This window comes from Mya arenaria, chromosome 2 (genome assembly GCF_026914265.1).
Source record: "Mya arenaria isolate MELC-2E11 chromosome 2, ASM2691426v1".
Taxonomy (NCBI): Eukaryota; Metazoa; Mollusca; class Bivalvia; order Myida; family Myidae; genus Mya; species Mya arenaria.
The window spans coordinates 57,864,514-57,885,265 of NC_069123.1; the positions used below are offsets into that span (position 1 = coordinate 57,864,514).

The 20,752-nt window shown below is 37.2% G+C and overlaps 2 protein-coding genes across 2 annotated transcripts; both read left to right on the plus strand.

The window, feature by feature from the left end:
• The first annotated feature begins 1,632 nt into the window (after window positions 1-1,632).
• Window positions 1,633-7,108, plus strand: LOC128224776 (beta-1,3-galactosyl-O-glycosyl-glycoprotein beta-1,6-N-acetylglucosaminyltransferase 3-like). The gene is made up of 2 exons (XM_052934823.1): window positions 1,633-2,755; window positions 6,387-7,108. The coding sequence occupies exons 1-2, from the start codon at window positions 1,633-1,635 to the stop codon at window positions 6,674-6,676; spliced, it is 1,413 nt and encodes a 470-aa protein (XP_052790783.1). The 3' UTR covers window positions 6,677-7,108.
• Window positions 7,109-15,079: 7,971 nt separating this feature from the next.
• On the plus strand, window positions 15,080-19,917 carry LOC128241659 (beta-1,3-galactosyl-O-glycosyl-glycoprotein beta-1,6-N-acetylglucosaminyltransferase-like). The gene is made up of 2 exons (XM_052958684.1): window positions 15,080-16,201; window positions 18,976-19,917. The coding sequence occupies exons 1-2, from the start codon at window positions 15,145-15,147 to the stop codon at window positions 19,263-19,265; spliced, it is 1,347 nt and encodes a 448-aa protein (XP_052814644.1). The 5' UTR covers window positions 15,080-15,144; the 3' UTR covers window positions 19,266-19,917.
• Window positions 19,918-20,752: the final 835 nt, after the last annotated feature.

Here is a 20,752-nt window from a genome sequence, read left to right on the forward strand (position 1 = left end):
TACAGTTGTTTCTAACATTTTGATGTTAGTCATTTTGTGATATTGCGGAATGGATTTAAATTATCTATACACAGAAGCAAAAAATCACTTTTATATTTCTGTGTTTAGTGCTGTTTACCAGGTTCAAAGTTTGACCAGGTTTTTATGTGTGCTTAGGGTGAACTAGGTCCCAGCTGAGTTTTGTGTGCATATTGTTCATTGGTATCAATTAAAGGCTTAGCCCAGGCTTTGGATTGATTGAGAAATTTTAAATAATTTAATTTGCACAGGAACACATTGAAGATTGGAATTTGATCTACAGTTTCCGACTTAAGAAAAAGACGAGAATGGGACATTGAATTATGCCTGTTTGTCTAAAGACAATATAGTTATACCAATATATCGCATACCATTTTAAAGGTAATTGACTCCCCTTTTCATGTCACCTTTTTAAAAATGGATTGTTTATATGTTGGTTGAATGTTGTTTATTTCATTTTATGTACCCAAAATGGTTTTAATCAACATTTTAGTGACTAAAAATGATTCAGACGTCTGTGGTTGAAACTTACAAACTTGAACTTAAAATATGAAATCCTGTGTTACAGTAAGCTCAGAATTGTCCAAAGTAATATAAATGTCAATGAAGGGAAACCTGCCTACATTTTTGTTTTCCTTGTTTCTTAACGATGTGCGTGACTATTTTACAAGTAACAATATAAACCGTATACATATATACGGACAATATAAACAATATAAAGTTCATAAAATATTCATCATTCTATATTCTTTCGGGCCTTTGAATTTAATTATTTCACAGGACCAAATTCTGCTTTAAAAATCATTTTGCGCATAGTGAAACTGAAAATGGATTTAAAAATGCAGAAAATATTCAAGGATATCTAAAACAAATAAGACCAGCAATATCTTATCAACCGGGAAAAAATGTGCACGAACTAGATAATGGATGTGTGTTAATAATTGGAGATAATTTACGTTGTGCGAGCCCATGTGCATGGAAGCTCTGGCCTTTTCTGAATCTGGCATGGCAGCTTTATAAAACCTTGCAATGATAGAAACATTTGTATTCTATCCACGCATGGCGTTTCTGGATTACGTCCGTTAAGTAAGCGGCCTTGTGCTCTAGAATAGTGAAGCTGGTGGCCTTGCGGCTTAGTGGTCTGACGGCGTAAAGTCGGCACTCTAACGGCCGGGCAGCGGGAAGATAGTAGCCTAGCAGTTTCTTGGCGTGAAAACAATGCTCACGGGGCATAGTATCGTGAGGTTAACAGCCTAGCTGCAAAATTATCTTTTAAAAAATAATAAGTTTTAAAGTTCAAAAACGCCATTTTCAGCAGTTTATTGTTTTAATTGACGCAACGTATGTAAATTATTATGCCACGTGCGTTTATTAAACGGGAAAATGCATAAGTTGCGCTGTATTCAATGAAACGTAAATGTCACTACTGTAGACAACATTTAATAATTTTTAGGCCTCCAGTCCGTCAGGCTGCTGACTTCACACCCAAGGTGCGGGGCCGCTTACTTCCAACCTCCGAACCCTAGGCCGTTCTCTTCAGGCCGCTTACTTCAAGCCGCCAAGCCGCTAACTGCATGCTTTGTTTTGTACTGCAGATTGCATACAGGGTCGGGAATGCGGTGGATTTGGTTTCGGCGGCGTACCCTGGCGCTGGTGCTGCTTGTATGCCTGGTGCTATGCATTTCCATCCGTCTGTCCACCAACATCCAGCCGGCATCCATGTTATACCAGAGGTGGTTTGAGAATCTCTTTCATTTGTCCGCGAATAAAACTCGTACAGAAACTCGACAAATTGAGAGAGACATTGAAAATGATAAGAGATTCCCTAAAATACTCCGCACAGCTAGACAACGAGTTTTTGACGTTAACTGTGCAGCTGTCATTAGGGGCGACGTTAAAGAGATTAAAATAGGCAGCACAATTATGGACAAAGATGGGTTCGTGCGTGGTGGCAATATATCAGACATATCATATATCAAGTTAACGAAGGACTGTGATAAGTTCAAAGAAGATCGTGATTACAGGAACTATATTCTCTCTGCGGGAGAGGAAGAGTTTCCAGTGGCCTACAGCATACTGCTTTACAAAGAGGTGGAGCAAGCAGAACGGCTAATGCGCGCGCTATACACGCCGCGGAACGTGTTCTGTCTGCACGTAGATATGGACGCGCCCCCGGAAGTTCACCAGGCCGTCCAGGGCATAGCTGACTGCTTCCCAAACGTGTTTGTAGTCTCCCGGAAGGAATACATGGTATACGCCGGCTTCACCCGCCTCCAAGCGGATATCAACTGTATGCAAGATCTCATGCAGAGGAACAGGGATTGGAAGTATTTTATTAACCTCCCTAGTCAGCAGTTCCCGATTAAAACGAACAAAGAAATAGTGCAGATTTTACAAACATACAACGGTGCTAATGATATAGAAGGCCTTACAGGAAATAGACGACTAGAGCATAGATTCAAATTTAGATACGTTTATAAACGAGCTGCAAAGGACCAGATAAAACCGACAATAATTAAAACAAACTACCAGCGGGTGGATCCACCGGCGAACGTGACGATGGTCAAGGGAAGCGCATACGGCGTGTTCAGCCGGGCGTTCGTGGAATGGATGCTCCAGAGTAAGACGGCTCGGGAGCTGCTGGACTGGATGCGGGACGTGTACAGTCCGGACGAGTACTATTGGGCCACTCTGCAGTACAACCAGAACCTCGGCACTCCCGGCTCGCACTACTCAGGTAGGTAGTAGATATATACACGGGGGGAGCACACATGTAGTCCACAATTCAGCACCCTTACAAATCACAATATTACACTCAGGTCGATCTTGGATCTATCTTTTAGTTCACACTATTAGAACTGGCAAATATGAAAATGATAGGATCAAGCGGTCGGCAATGCAAGTTATGAATTCGCTATAGACTGACTTCAAGAGCATATGAGCACGGTTGCCGCTATAAAATGAGTTTCAATAGCAGTTGGTTAAGTCCCGCCTTCATTTTATTACCGGAGTTTTATTAGGTGATTATTTTCCGACGGTACCTTTATGTTTTCATTATATAAGCAGACAATGCATTTTAACAAAGATTCAAAGTCGAACATTCAAAATCATTAAGTCACGACATTGTTGTTGGTATTTGTTTTTCAATTTGTACATTTTTTGGAAGCACTTACTAATGAATGGTCTCCGGAAGTACTTGTATTTCATCGGAGAAACTGCACGGCCATCATTCTTTAGATTATGCAGTTTTTGTTTGTGTATCCTTTTAAAGAAAAAATGCATTAAACACTGTTGTGTTGAGTGAACTTTCGTTAATGTGCACACTCATGAAGTTGTCTCTCTTTCGCAATACTTCTCCATAATGTTAGTACCGAAATGATATCAAAGCTCTGAATCTGTGTTTTAAATTGTCAGCTTAATGTTTCATTTCAAAAAGTTCTGTATCCATGCTTGGTTTCTTCTGGAACTGTCATCGATGTATTTTCTTGGACTTGTTTTATATTTTTATAAGCCTCGTGAAACTAGGTGTAGTATAACTCTGAACATGGCTGGTGAAGCACAACTGATATATGAATATGTATCTTAGCAGGCTTTAAGATATTAAGACAAATAAAATTTAAATTCGTCACCTTCATGCAATGCACTAGGGTGACAACATATAATTCTATTCAAACTTTATGAAGTTTTATGGACAGCAATGAAATCTATTATAGATAACTGAACAATGATTTAGTTGCGTTGCCTTGACACAGCGATTTATTAAAAACAATGGCTTTTAATATGCAAAGCATTCGTTCAGCAGAGGAATGCGGAAAATCACACGTTACGTTAGATATTCAGCGAATAGATAAACATGCTATTTTAGACCATATTTATTTTTTAGGATAGAGAATCAACTGTCGGCCCGTCCGTCCTTGGTCATCGGGGCAAGTCTACTATCAGATCCATAACTCTGAATTGCATTCCTGAATATATGTGATTAGTCGACCTTTACATCGAGGACGTATTATATTTACACAGCTAGCACTATGAATAACTTACTTGACAAAGAAAATGTTATCAGGCTCAAGGTTTGACCAGATTTTTATGTGTGCTTAGGGTGAACTAGGTCCGAGCTGAGTTTTGTGTGCAGTTTGTTCATTGATAAATTAATAGGCTTAACCCAGGCTTTGGATTGGTTGAGGAATTTTAAATAAATGATACTCAGCATGATTGATTGACATAAGGCTTTTAAGGCAATACATACTGGCACTTAAAGGGTCGGGTTAATGGAATACTCGTAGCTTTAGATTGAAAGCTATTTTGAAAGAAAATGTTCATATTATCAGAAAGTGGACATGCTTCATTCATTGTTATATAAATGATATGTTTTCGAACAATGTTGAGAACATTTTCACATGATGTAAAGTTAATATGAAGGTTATCGATGTTTGATGTACTTCATACTTGGGTGACAGCTTGCAATATTATAAAACTGAAATTATTGAAACAGGACGTTACAGCAAACAATCTTTATTATATATGATAGGGAATCGCCTGTCGGCCCGTCCGTCCTTGGTCTTCGGGGCAAGTCTACTTTCAGATCCATAACTCAATATCTTGTTGAGCTACTGTGTTTAGTGCTGGGCAAAATAACATAATTTTGTGTGTCCTATTTTTAGAGTTATTGCCCTATATCCCCCTATGCACTTTTTTCTATAACTCCATGTTTTTGAAGTACTAACAACAAACTTCACAAACACACACATTGAATGTATTGAAGATAAGTACTGTGCTAAAGAAACTTTTTTTTTATTTTAAGTTATTGTCCTTTGATTATTTTTATACTTATTTTTTACTAAAAAAGTCTGCTTTACTACATAACTCCATGTTTTTGAGGGATTTACTTCGAACACATGTAAACTGTGTTAGGGAGATATGCTATGCTTAAGAAATTCTATTTTGTGTTTGGCATTTTAGAGTTAATGCCCTTTGATTATTTTTATACTTTTTTACTTCTCTCCATAATCCTTTTGAATTTCCGGTATTGACTTCAAAGATCATACACATATTGAGGTGAGTTGACTGTATTGAGGAGAAGTGCTGTGACAAGGAATTTTGTGTATTGTATTTTAAGAGTTATCGCCCTTTTATTATTTTTAACTTATTATTTTTTGACTTCTCTCGAAAATTTGTTTTTGAGGTATCAATTAATACAGCAATTGTCAAATTAATTAAAGATTGTGCTATGCTTTTAAAAACTGAAAAAGAAAGTCTCATGCCTTATTTCAAAGATGCTAACGCCATTCAATAAGCATACGCAACTCCTGGTGATTTTTCGTATAACAAGAAGGTGGGGGTATTACTCACATCCAGTAATAGCTCTAAAATTTATTATTGCTCCGTTTTAAGATTGCATGTGTGAAAGTCTATAAGTATCTTCGATGGCCGACAGTTTAAGATAGGTTTATCCCAACCGGACCGTAGGGTGTTTTTCGGGTTTCCGCAGCGGCCTGGAAGATGCTTTTTCTCCCACCTCAGTTAATCAAAATGTAGTTAAAAATGTATTTCAATTATTATTATTTTTACATACGGGTTATTTTTATCTTTGCCCGTGGGCAAGGTTAGAATTTCCAGCATGGTCAAATAGTTGGATTTACCTACCTGGGTTGGTAGAAATAAGTGATAGTTCGCCCAAGAAACAAATAACTAACATTCACATTCGAATGTTCGCAACGTTCGAATTTAGCTTTATTTTTAGGCGTGTTGCTAACATGTATTCATATGAAACTCTTTTATGTCATTATGGCGCCTTTATTTTATCCGTTCATGACGCAGTGCATAGACTATAAACAATTTTGTGAACTGAAAACAGCCCACAATCACAAACAACGACTGAAAAATGAAGTTAGATCTTGGCTTTAAATGACTCGAAATATACATGTTTTGAAATCATATTCTGTCGAAGGGCCGTTATCGTTTTTCATCCGGTGAATCTGTACATTAAAATAAATGCTGGTTCAAGTAGAAAAATCTATAATCCCAAACATTGAAAAGATATATTTGATATAAAATGGCAATGCGACAACCCCAATTAAAAAATCCCATGACCATGACATCAATTTTGTGTTGCCTGATTTTTTTCGGAAGAAATGTAATTGACGTTAAGCGATTTCCGTAGTGTACGTGAATTATATTTGCTTTGTTTTGTTACACAACAGTGGGCAGTATTTTAAAATGACTATCCAGTAATGTTTATAATGCACACGAGTAGCACATGATCGTCAATCGAACCGGTAGGGGAGACCACTGTGTTTTCAGTTAATCTTGATTATTTGAGTTTATTTGAAAACAAAAAGCCGTATCAATTTAAACTACCTCTGTTTCAGGTAAGCCAGATAATAAGCCTTGGTTGGCTGTGCACGCGGCTTGGGGCGGAGTGGACCCGTGCAAAGGCAAGTTTGTGCGAGGCGTGTGCGTGTTTGGGCTCGGGGATCTCGAGGCGCTCGTGCAAAAGCGACACTTGTTCGTAAACAAGTTCTACCTGGAGTACCAGCCGCGTGCGCTCGAGTGCCTAGAGGAGTGGCTGCACAATCGGACAGCGGAGCCCGCCCACCAACCGCTCAACCTTACATACTACCTGCAACTACCCTTCATCAACACTGACCGCGTATCCTGATGTTCCCTACATGTGTTTGTTTGGTACATATCATATAATGTGTATATATACAGCGGTCCCTGTGAGGAGCATATGTGAAGCGCCGCTTACGGTAACAGACTTTGAGTTTGAAATGTCAATTGAGGAAAGAACTTAAACGCGTGTTAATCAGCAGTAAGCGATAACTACACTTGTTTTGTAGTTCAATATGGGGGAGGTTTTCTCCCATTGCACGACTAACGTTTTAATTAACATTAAGAAAGGTTTGTTTGTCATACTCTCAACTATACCCGAGAGCATTTACACTTGTTGTTGTATATGATCTGTTGAAATGTTCATCTCCTGTTAAATATCAGTGAAAACTCAAAATGTAAAGTATGTCAATGCCTTTTCGTTTTGTTGTTGCAAAATATAGTCTTGTTTATATTCTGGCCATAATAGACTAAAAATGCTCCACTTTATGTCCTTTTAAGCAATTCATTGTTGTTACTTTTTTCAATTTTCAGATGTGTTTTAATTAATCATGTAAATCGCTTAATGAGTTTTTAAATGCTTTATAAATCTGAATAACATAATTTGTTTAACTTTATACTTTGTTATGTTACTTAAATTTATTTACAGAAAATAAATTAAGATATAGTTTTAAATCATTATTTTATCTTGAAATTGAATTATTCAAACAACTCTTCAAAAGAGGTAACACATTAAGATAAACAATTTCTGTTTACATGAAATAAATATATAGTTCGTATACAGTTTCTTTAATTGTATGTTTCCGTTCACCTCTTTAGCGAGTTAAAACGCACCAGAATATGCATGCCTTTTGTTTATTTCATGGAAATGGAGAAGTGAACTAACGTGTGTGTATAAACTGAAATATACCATGCTTTCTTAATCACTATGAACGCAAATGTTGAAAAGTTGAAAAAAAATGCTAAAATCGAAGACATATTTTGTTCGTCAGAAGCCGGATCGGGTGAGTATGGATTTGGATCTGTGATAACAGAACAGACCAGGGAATCCGGATCACATGGATCTTGACCTACATAGTAACAGAACAGACCAGGTAGACCGTATGAGATAGATCTTGACATACCTTGTAACATAACAGACCAGGAAGTCCGGATCAGATGGATCTTGACCTACTTAGTAACAGAACAGACCTGGTAGTCCGGATCAGATGGATCTTGACCTAGGTCTTTGGTAACAGAACGGGTAGTCCGGATCAGGTGAGTCTTGACTTTGATCTGAGATAACAGAACAGAACAGGTAGTCCGGACTAGGTTGACCTGGACCTGGATTTGTGGTAACAGCACTGAACAGGTAGTCTGGACTAGGTTGACCAGGACCTGGATTTGTGGTAATAGTATAGAACTGGTAGTCCGGACTAGATTGACTTGGATCTGGATTTGTGGTAATAGTACAGAACAGTTAGTCCAGACTAGGTTGACCTGGACCTGGATTTGTGGTAACAGTATAGTACAGGTAGTCCGGATTAGGTTGATCTGGTATCTGGATTTGTGGTAACAGCACTGAATAGGTAGTCCGGGCTAGGTTGATTTGGACCTGGATTTGATTACAAATTTGAGTGACATACTAAGCAGTGTGATGGTGATATTTACTGTAGTTGTCATATAATAATAATATATATATATATATATGTGTGTGTGTGTGTGTGTGTGTGCGTGTGTGTGTGTGTGTGTGTGTGTCTTTTAATTTCCGTAAAACATAACCGATGATCATACCTACTGTCTATGTAAACAAATATTGCAAAACAGGTTTTAATTGGGCTCGTTGCAAGAAGGTGAGAGGTGGTTAATTGATCCTCCAAAAACTGCTTTTCGTTATAACAAAATAGTTATTGCTTTTCGTCAGAACAAAATACAAACATTTAATATTTTTATATAGTGTATGCCTCATTTGTTGGTATGAATATATCCTGATAAAATATGCATTCCGAGACTTCCGCTTAAAAGCAAACATGGTGAATATACCAGAAACGTAATTTGCTTTTCGTTATAACAAACAATATTTTGTATATTATCAGCATTTGCCCACGACTTTTGAAGAAACTATAAATTGCTCAACAACCGAGTATAGTGTACGATTTTCTGCTTAGCCTCCGATATGTTTTATAAAAATTGACATTTAAGTAACAAACTTACAGCGATAATCCTTTCCGAATCGAGTGTTGTCTTCACGTTATAACCAAAATGTGTGGTCACAAACCACGTGGTATATCCACACTGTGTACGAAATGTGTTACCTCTGGTCGTGTATATCACCACGATCCAGTGTTATCCCACCACTTCACCTCGTTACGATTGGACTCCGTGTTATTGCACTGTTAAATTTAAAAGTAATTTTATGAATTGAATAATATTATTTGGAACATAGATGCATGATAAACTATAAAAAAACTATCAGAGAATGTTTTCTACACGATCCAGAAATAGAAAATTAACAGCTTCGTTATCAGCGATAATTTTGCATGGGGGGCGTCCCACGGGTAGAGGCGTAGAAAACACTTTTTTTTAAAAAGGGGGTATTTAAAACAATAGATATAAATACTAATAAATCTCAGAAATTAGCATAAAAGAAAATGTGTTGATTAAAGTGTAAGATGCTGACCCACCTCCAAAGAAGAGTGCTTGACGCATCCTAGGTGATGTGGCTCACGTTCAAGACGGTACACAGATGTTTATATGTACATGTCAAGGCCATCATCTGAGCGCTTGTCAGGAAAACGGCCGGCTGCCTAGGAAATTTTAAAGAGGATTTAATTTGAAGACTGATACAGTTGTTTCTAACATTTTGATGTTAGTCATTTTGTGATATTGCGGAATGGATTTAAATTATCTATACACAGAAGCATAAAATCACTTTTATATTTCTGTGTATAGTGCTGTTTACCAGGTTCAAAGTTTGGCCAGGTTTTTTATGTGTGCTTAGGGTGAACTAGGTCCCAGCTGAGTTTTGTGTGCATATTGATCATTGGTATCAATTAAAGGCTTAGCCCAGGCTTTGGATTGATTGAGAAATTTTAATTAATTTACTTTACACGGGAACACATTGAAGATTGGAATTTGATGTACAGTTTCCGACTAAAGAAAAAGACGAGAATAGGACATTGAATTATGCTTGTTTGTCTAAAGACAATATAGTTATACCAATATATCGCATACCATTTTAAAGGTTATTGACTCCCCTTTTCATGTCACATATGTAAAAATGGATTGTTTATATGTTGGTTGAACAAAAATGAATAAAACTGGACTCTGCCATGAAATCCGGTTAGTTTGAGTTACACACCTTGTTTCTTTTTTTGTATATCAAAAGCACTAAATATCTTAGATGTGTTGTTTATCTCATTTTATGTATCCAAAATGGTTTTAATCAACATTTTAGTGACTAACAATGATTCAGACGCCTGTGGTTGAAACTTACAAACTTGAACTTATAATAATAAATCCCGTGTTACATTAAAATCAGAATTGTCCAAAGGTATATAAGTGTCAATGAAGGGAAAACTGCCTCCAATTTTGGACGGTACTGCGAAGCAGTGCCGTTTATAGGTATCATGCTACTTTTCGACAGGCATGCATCATTTGGTCCTCGGCTTCATACCTCAAACAGAAGCGTTCAGGAACCAGTTTTAAACGGAAGTGCACGGCCAAATGAAATAGACCTTTTGTCCGCTATTCATAAGTATTCAAGTCAAGTAGCGCCCAAAGGCGGCTGATTCATATTGTAAAATATATTCTTCGACTGTAATTCCACAATATTCCATGGCCGAGTTGTTACGATTGTATAACGAGGTCTATCTCGAAGCTTTGTCGGAGGAGGCCGAGTTATAACGATTGTATCGAGTTGTTCCCCTTCGCATAATTGTTGTCTGTGTCAGTCTACTTTCGTTTTATTGGAAAGGTGAACAACTTGTTTTAATGCATCAAATCCTTGTTTAGTGCAAAATAACATTTTTAAAACACCCCCGTTTTTTTGCACATTCCCGTTTAGACATTAGGGATTGGAAGAATCCCGTATAACACGTCTATTATTTTAAACTAGGTTACTCAATAGACTGCATAACTATTACAGTTAATTTAGGTTTGATTTGTGCATTTACTGTTTTTATTGCAAATGTTAAAAATTCATGGTGTTGCAGGTATCGAGTGTGCCATTACACAGCTCAGAAACAATTTATTCATTTGTTTTGTTTATTGTTTACCAAAGGAAGCAACAACTTCAAATAATTCAGTTCTTTTCCAAGAACTCAAAAAAGCTATTACAGGTCAAGATCGCTTTATTGAGAGATTTCAATTATGATCAAAATGAAAGGGCTTCTATTGCACACTCATTTCATACCAATTTCAATCTACGCCAGTTAATAGATTCAGTTACAACTGATTATGGCTAATATTAATACCATATATACACAAACTTGGATTCAACTTGTTTAAGATCTTACGGCACTCTAGAATCATACTACTCCGATCACATACCATTGTACCTTGTACTGAAAGTTGACTAAATTTTAGTTAAATGCTATAATATGATTGACAGTAAGTTACCAACTATGCTTCTTTGACTGAAAAAGTATTATACGTGAAGCCAGTGGTCGAAAATAGCACCAGCCCACAAGTCCTGCACTGGTAAAATGACTTCCGGGCTTGCTCAAATTCTGAATTTTATATAGCACAGCTTGTTCAAACATATGATTCCATGCAATAGTATAAGAATTCAGGCTTGTTCATCCAAAAGTCTTATTTCGATGACAAGAATAAGGCTAAGATCAATACTGAATACTGGCCCTGGTCTCAACTGTTATCACTGTATAGCAACACTATTTATTCAACCGTTACTTTATCATTTTGAATTATATTTTTTAATTATTAATTGGAGTTGTTTTAAAAAAATTCCAGCATCTGTAGTACAGTATTGACGCACTACAAATGAACCTGATTCTTCAATTTCCATATAAAAAATCATTAAGCTGATCAATTGATAAAATAGACGTCGCCATTTTAAAATGAAACATATGTATTTGCAAATGAATTCCATCAATGAAGCCTTTGAAAAAAGCGGGCCATACCCCAGTCTTTGCCTGTGGGAATGTGGTGTACCACAGGAGGTCAGATGGCATTCCATGATGGAATTACATCTCTTACCAAATTCAGCAGGTCAAAAGTGCTCTTTACCATCCACAGACATTATTTGGCAGACTAGGAACAAGAAAGACCACTTAATGTAATAGCGGTTTGTTTGTGCATGAACAGCAAATGCATCCGGTGCTGGTTTGTTAACATAACATGTAACTGAAAAGATTGAAATTACACCAACTTCCTTCATTAACACAAACTATCTGTGTACCTGGACCATCAGCTTGAACAGTATACTACTTCAACTACCATTTCCTTATATTCAAACATTACTAGAAAGGTCTGAAAGGCAATAATGCTATCTTCAGTGATTAATGAAGAATGATAAACTCCTGTGTTATAAATTCTGCTGCAACTTGAGATCACCAGTATGTACAGACATTGCCAAATTTATTGCATTTATTACTTGTGTCTTATCAGTGCTCTATGCATAGATATTGTACTTGAAGTTAACTATGATTTTATTAAGATGCGATTTTTCACTCTGTATTGATGTTCACATACTTCAATTTCTGTTGCTATACCGGTGCCACTAACAGATAATCTAGATTAATTTGTTTTTATTTATTTCTACCACTGTTGTCTATGATCATTTTCATATCATATAGTTAGTACACTTCATTATATACAAGGCAGTCAGTGTCTAATTTCCTTTACCAACTCAGCAATAAGCCTTTTGACATTTCTGCTTTCAATTGTCTTTATATTTTTCATTAACATTTCTTTCTAAGTTTGAAGTCTGATCACTGTTAAGAAATGTCTTCCAAATTGATAATTATTTAAAATAACAATAACCTAATGCCCTTATGGAAACATATTCCAAACATTCCTCAACGGCTATGAAATTATTTTTGAACAAACCTTTTTGCAGTTTACAGCCTTTAAAATATTAAGATTCCCCCCCCCCCCAACCATATGCGCTGCTTAACCTATAAATAAATGATTTTTGACATATTATAATCATTTTCACTCATTGCATGTTTTTCTGCTACAATGTTATCACGTTTTCATGTGTATCATTTAGATTCATTGTTTTCACATTGTTACTTTACTCATGATTCATTGCTAATCTCATTTTATGTAAATGTCTTCTTGTCCAATTGTAAATAATGACAAATGCTGCTCAAAAGAGTGTGATAATGGATATACTCTTCCTGTCATGTTATTTGATAATTGTCAGCTGCGTCATCTCCCATGAATTGCATTACTTTTACTTTGCCTCAGCTTTAATAGTATGTGTGATGGTTTTATGTTGTTGCTATTAGAACAGGGGTTATTTTGATAAGCCAAATATCCTGTACATTATCATTTCGCCAAAGTAGTTCATTATAGATTCATATAACACTACAGACTGGTTAATTGTAATGGTAAACTATTTTTCAATTCTTTTAAATGAAATCCATCCTTTGATATAGCCTTCATCTTACACCATTATTTCCTAGAGCTTTACCTTGCATTTCTGTCATTCAGGCATGGTTGAAATACATTTCAGGGGACTAGACACCAGATGCTACCATTACAAGATGAAAAAAAAACTGTCCAAAACTTTAATGGAATTTATATCTTAGTGTACATTTTAATTGAGTTTTTGGACCGAGTAAATCCAAGTTATTTTAAAAAAAAAGCTTCTGAGTGTGTCTTGTAAAAATCACAGGACCCCCACATGCTATCCTTTAGTGTATACACACAGCTGAGACAGGGATATAAATACCAATGCACATCAAAAGATCACAGTCTGCCCTTGCACCCTGCCCTTTTTAAATCATAGCTCGGGTCCTGAATTCCCACTTAAGAAACTTTCTTCTACAAAACAATACCAGACTAGGAGTGTTGTACACACATCTGACATTCATACAACCAGTTGTAACTCTCCTGCTGCCAGCTTTAAGCAGTAGCGTCCCTCAGCACTTTCAATGCTTTGATTGTTTTCCTTGTTTCTTAACGATGTGCATGACTATTTTACAAGTAACAATATAGACCGTATACATATATACGGACAATATGAACAATTTAAATTTCATAAAATATTCATCATTCTATATTCTTTCGGGCCTTTGAATTTAATTATTTCACAGGACCAAATTCTGCTTAAAAAATCATTTTGCGCATACCATTTAAGGAAATCTTAAAGAAATAAGACCAGCAATATCTTATCATCAATCAACCTGGAAAAGAAATGTGCACAAACTAGCAAATGGATGTGTGTTAATACTTGGAGATAATTTACCTTGTGTGAGCCCATGTGCATGGAAACTCTGGCTTTTTCTGAATCTGGCATGGACGCTTTATAAAACCTGGCAATGTTAGAAACATTTGTATTATATCCACGCATGGCGTTTCTGGATTACGTCCGTTAAGTAAACGGCCTTGTGCTTGTGAATAGTGAAGCTGGTGGCCTTGCGGCTTAGTGGCCTGACGGCGTAAAGTCAGCACTCTAACGCCCGGGCAGCGGGAAGATAGTGGCATAGCAGTCTCTTGGCGTGAAAACAATGATCACGGGGCATAGTGGCGTGAGGTTAACAGCCTAGTTGCAAAAATATATTGTAAAAAACCCAACAAGTTTTAAAGTTCAAAAACGCCATTTTCGGCTGTTTATTTGTTTTAATTGACGCAACGTATGTAAATTATTATGGCACGTGCGTTTATTAAACGGGAAAATGCATAAGTTGCTCTGTATTCAATGAAACATAAATGTCACTGCTCCATTTAGGCCTCAAGTCCGCTAGGCTGCTGATTTAACACCGCCAAGCTGCTAGGCCGCTTACTTCAGACCTCCAACCCCTAGGCCACTCTCTTCAGGCCGCTAACTTCAAGCCGCTAGGCCGCTAACTGCATGCCGCTCACTTAACGCCGCCAAACCGCTAAACCGCTAACTTCAGACCGATAGATTTATGTTCAGCATTGGACTAAAAAGATCTACGTGTAATCGCCTTTTGAGAAAAAGGAAAATTGCTTTTATCTTTAACCCTTAGACACCGCATACAAGAAAAACTGATATTTTTGTTGGAGGAATAAAAGAATCGATCTATCTATCTTATTTTATTTATTTTGTCAAGTCTCTGGAGTGTAATAAATTCGGATATAAATGCTTTAGGTTTGCATTAATTATAATGCAGGTTCACGAAATTGCGAGTGTGCCTTTCGCAACCGCTTAACACACAAAAACAATAAAGGATTGAACGATATATAAAAATGAAAAATGAAAAACAACATTTGTTTCCAAGTCGCTTTGTTTTGTGTTGCAGATTGCATACAGGGTCGGGACTGCAGCGGATTTGGTTTCGGCGACGTACCCTGGCGCTGGTGCTGCTTGTATGCCTGGTGCTGTGCATGTCCATCCGTCTGTCCACCAACAACCAACCGGCATCCATGTTATACCAGAGGTGGTTTGAGAATCTCCGTCATTTGTCCGCAAACAAATCTCCTACAGAAACTCGACAAATTGAGAGAGACATTGAAAATGATAAGAGATTCCCTAAAATACTCCGCACAGCTAGACAACGAGTTTTTGACGTTAACTGTGCAGCTGTCCTTAGGGGCGACCTTAAAGAGATTAAAAGAGGCAGGACAATTATGGACAAAGATGGGTTCGTGCGTGGTGGCAATATATCAGACATATCATATATCAAGTTAACGAAGGACTGTGATAAGTTTAAAGAAAATCGTGATTACAGGAACTATATTCTCTCTGCGACAGAGAAAGAGTTTCCAGTGGCCTACAGCATACTGCTTTACAAAGAGGTGGAGCAAGCAGAACGGTTAATGCGCGCTCTCTACACGCCGCGGAACTTGTTCTGTCTGCACGTGGACATGGACGCGCCTCCGGAAGTTCACCAGGCCGCCCAGGGCATAGCTGACTGCTTCCCGAACGTGTTTGTAGTCTCCCGGAAGGAATACATGGTATACGCCGGCTTCACACGCCTCCAAGCGGATATCAACTGTATGCAGGATCTCATGCAGAGGAACAAGGATTGGAAGTATTTTATTAACCTCCCTAGTCAGCAGTTCCCGATTAAAACGAACAGAGAAATAGTGCAAATTTTACGAACATACAACGGTGCTAATGATATAGAAGGCCTTACAGGCAATAGCCGACTAGATCATAGATTCAAATTTAGATACGTTTATAAACGAGTTGCAAAGGACCAAATTAAACCGAAAATATATAAGACAAACAACCAGCGGGCGGATCCACCGGCGAACGTGACGATGGTCAAGGGAAGCGCATACGGCGTGTTCAGCCGGGCATTCGTGGAATGGATGCTCCAGAGTAAGACGGCTCGGGAGCTGCTGGACTGGATGCGGGACGTGTACAGTCCGGACGAATTCTACTGGGCCACTCTGCAGTACAACCAGAACCTCGGCACTCCCGGCTCGCACTACTCAGGTAGGTAGTAGATATATACACGGGGGGAGCCCACATGTAGTCCACAATTCAGCACCCTTACAAATCACAATTTTACACTCAGGTCGATCTTGGATCTATCTTTTAGTTCACACTATTAGAACTAGCAAACATGAAAATGATAGGAACAAGCGGTCTGCAATGCAAGTTATGAATTCGCTATAGACTGACTTTAAGAGCGTTTGAACACGCATGCCGCTACAAAATGAGTTTCAAGAGCACTTGGTAAAGTCCCGCCTTCGTTTTATTACCGGAGTTTTATTAGGTGATTGTTTTGCGGCGGCACCTTTTTGTTTTCATTATATAAGCAGACAATGCATTTTTTTCAGAAGATTCAAAGTCGAACATTCAAAATCATGAAGTCACGACATTGTTGTTGGTATTTGTTTTTCAATTCGTACATATTTTGGAAGCACTTACTTAAAAATGCTCTCCGGAAATACTTGTATTTCATCGGAGAAACTTTGCACGGCCATCAATCTTTAGATTATGCAGTTTTTGTGTATCCTTTTAAAGAAAAATGCATCAAATATTGTTGTGTTGAGTGAACTTTAGTAAAAGCGCACACTTATGAAATTGTCTCTCTTTCGTAATACTTCTCCATAATGTTAGTACTGAAATGGTGCCTAAACTCTAAATCTGTGTTTTAAATTGTCAGCTTAATGTTTCATTATAAAAAGTGCTGTATCCATGCTTGGTTTCTTCTGGAACTGTAATCGATGTATTTTCTTGGATTTGTTCTTTATTTCTATAAGCCTCGTGAAACTATGTGTACTTTAACTCTGAACATGACTGGTGAAGCACAACTGATATATGAATATGTATCTCTTCAGGCTCAAAGATATTTAGACAAATAAAATTTAAATTCGTCACCTTTATGCCCTAACTCAATGTCCGCTTCCATGTCTCATTGCAGTTATTAAGTTATTGCACGAGGGTGACAACATGTAAATCTATTCAAACTTTATGAAGTTTTATGGACAGCAATGAAATCTATTTCAGATAATTAAATAATGATTAAGTTGCGTTGCATTGACACAGCGCATTATTAAAAAAATGCTTTGAGGAATGCGGAAGATCACACGATATTCAGCGAATAGATAAACGTGGTATTTTAGACCATTTTTATTATATAGGATATACTTATAGAGTAATGACCTCTGGTAATCGGGGAATGACCTCTAGTCATCGGGGCAAGTCTACTTTCAGATCCATAACTCAATATGTTTTTGAGCTAGTGACTTTAAACATCATACACATATCGACTGTGTTGAGTGCTGTGCAAAAATATGTGTGTGGTATTTTAAGAGTTATTGCCCTATATCCTCTTTTGTACTTGGACTTTTTTTTCTATAACTCCATGTTTTTTAAGTACTAACTACAGACTTCACACACACATTGAATGCGTTGAAGAGAAGTACTGTCCTTCAGAAACATTATTTTGTATTTTGTGCTTTTTATCTACTTCTCTCCATAATCCTTGCGAATTTCCGGTATTGACTTCAAACATCATACACATATTGAGTTGAGCTGACTGTATAGAGGAGAAGTGCTTCGAAAATAAATTTTGTGTATGGTATTTTTAGAGTTATCGCCCTTTTATTATTTTTAACTTATTCTTTTTTTTACTTCTCTCGATAATATGTTTTTGAGGTTTCAATTAATACAGCAATTGTCAACTCAATTAAAGAATGTACTATGCTTTTCAAAACTGAAAGGAAAATCTCATGCCTTATTTCACAGATGTTAACGCCCTTATTTCTAAATAGGATAACTTTAGACTATTTACCTAATTGATGCCTTCTCACTGATATAGGGCAATCAATGACCATACATAACACCCGGTGATTTTTCGTATAACAAGAAGGTGGGGTTATTACTCACATCCAGTTATAGCTCTAAAAATAATTATTGATCCGTTTAAAGATTGTATGTGTGAAAGTCTACAAGTATCTTCCATGGCCGACAGTGCAAAATAGTTTTATCTCAAAATGTAGTTAAAATGTATTTTAATTTTATTTTTTAAATACGGGTTATTTTGGGTTGGTAGAAATTAGTAATAGTTCGCCCAAGAAAAAATAACTAACATTCACATTCGAATGTTTGCAACGTTCGAATTTCAGCTTTATATTTTAGGCATGTTGCAAACATGTTTACATATAAAACTCTTTTCTGTCTTTGTGGCGCCTATATTTTATCCGTTCGTGACGCAGTGCATAGACTATACACAACTTTATGAACTGGAAACAGCGCAGAATCATAAACAACGACTGAAAAATGAAGTTAGATTTAGGCTTTAAATGACTCGAATTAATATACATGTTTCGAAATCATATTTTGTCGAAGGGCCGTTATCGTTTTCAATCCGGTCAATCTGTACATTTAAATAAATGCTGGTTCAAGTAGAAAGAACTATAATCCCAAACACTGAAAAGATTTATTTGATATAAAATGGCTATGCGACAGCCCCAATAAAAACCCAATGACCATGAAATCAAGTTTGTGGTGCCTGATTTGTTTTCGTAAAAAATGTAAATGAGGCAATTTCCGTAGTGTACGTGAATTATATTTGTTTTGTTTTATTACACAACAGTGCGCAGCATTATAAAATAACTCCCGTAATGTTAAAGCGCACGAGTATTACATGATCGTCAATCATACCGGTAAGGGACACCACTGTGTTTTCAATGAGTTTTGATTGTTTAAGTGTATTCAAAAACAAAAAGCCGTATCAATTTGAAATACCCCTGTTTCAGGTAAGCCAGATAATAAGCCTTGGTTGGCTGTGCACGCGGCTTGGGGCGGAGTGGACCCGTGCAAAGGCAAGTATGTGCGAGACGTGTGCGTGTTTGGACTCGGGGACCTCTCGGCGCTCGTGCAAAAGCGACACTTGTTCGTAAACAAGTTCTACCTGGACTACCAGCCGCGTGCGCTCGAGTGCCTGGAGGAATGGCTGCACAATCGGACAGCGGAACCCGCCCACCAACCTGTCAACCTTACTTACTATCGCCAACTACACTTCATCAACACCGACCGCGTGTCCTGATGTTCCCTGTATGTGTTTGTACGGTATATATCATATAATGTGTGTATATACAGCGGTCACTGTGAGGAGCACATGTGAAGAACCGCTTCCGGTATCTGACTGAGTAGGCCATGTAAATCGAAGAAAGAACTCAAACGTGTGGAAAAGCACTGAACGATAACTACACTTGTTTTGTAGTTCAGTATGGCAAGGGTTATCTACCATGGCACGACCAACGTTTTAATTAACATTATGAAAGGTTTGTTTGTCATAATTTCATCTATACCCGAGAGTATTTACACTTGTTGTTGTATATGATCCATCGAAGTGTTCATCCCTTGTAAAATATTTGTGAATACTCAAAATTTTAAGTTTGTCAATGCCGATTCGTTTTGTTCGTTTTGTTGTTGCAAAATATAGTCTTGTTTTAATCCAGCCATAATAGACAAAATGCTCCTCTATGTCCTTTTAAGCAATTCATTGTTTTACTTTTTTCAATTTTCAGATGTGTTTTTATTTAATCATTTAAATCGCTTACTGATTTTTCAATGTTTTTGATAAATTTAAATAACATAATTTGTTTTACGCATTACTTTATACTTTGTTATGCTTCTTATGTTTATTTACAGAAAATAAATTAAGATATAGTTTTAAATCATTATTTTATCTTGAAATTGAAATATTCAAACAGCTCTTCAAAAGAGGTCACACATTATGATCAACATTTTCTATTTACATGCAATAAATATATACATGTAGTTCGTACTCAGTTTCTTTAATGATATGCTATCGTTCACCTCTTTTTCCAGTAAAAACGCATCATACTATGCATGCCTTTGGTTTATTTCATGGAAATTGAGAAATGAACTAACTTCTAAGTACAAACTGAAATATACCATGCTTTCTTACTCACTTTGAACGCAAATGTATCGAAAACATATTTTGTTCTTAAGTAACCGGATCAGGTGAGTCTGGATTTGGATCTGTGATAACAGAACATACCAGGTAGTCCGGATCAGATGGATCTTGAACTACTTAGTAACAGAACAGACCTGGCAGTGCGGATCAGATGGATCTTGACCTGGATATTTGGTAACAGAACAAACCAGGTAGTCCGGACCAGATGGATCTTGACCTGCTTAGTAACAGAACAGATCAGGTAGTCCGGATCAGATGGATATTGACCTATTTAGTAACAGAAAAGACCAGGAAGTCCGGATCAGATGGATCTTGACCATGCTATTTGACAACAGAACAGACTGGTAGTCTGGAGCAGATGGATCTTGACCTTAACATTTGGTGACAAAGCAGACCAGGTAGTCCGGATCAGATGGATCTTGATCTTGATCTTTGGCAACAGAACAGACCTGGTAGTCCGGATCAGATGGATCTTGACCTACTTAGTAACAGGGCAGACCTGGTAGTCCGGATGAGATGGATCTTGACCTACTTAGTAACAGAACAGACCAGGTAGTCCGAATCAGATGGATCTAGAACTTGATATTTGG

What these genes read in the sequence shown, in the direction of transcription:
- LOC128224776 (XM_052934823.1), top strand. Translation starts at nt 1,633, where the DNA reads ATGCGGTGGATTTGGTTTCGGCGGCGTACCCTGGCGCTGGTGCTGCTT. An exon ending in TCCCGGCTCGCACTACTCAG is followed by an intron (nt 2,756 to 6,386) that starts GTAGGTAGTAGA and finishes CCTCTGTTTCAG; the next exon opens with GTAAGCCAGATAATAAGCCT.
- LOC128241659 (XM_052958684.1), top strand. Translation starts at nt 15,145, where the DNA reads ATGTCCATCCGTCTGTCCACCAACAACCAACCGGCATCCATGTTATAC. An exon ending in TCCCGGCTCGCACTACTCAG is followed by an intron (nt 16,202 to 18,975) that starts GTAGGTAGTAGA and finishes CCCCTGTTTCAG; the next exon opens with GTAAGCCAGATAATAAGCCT.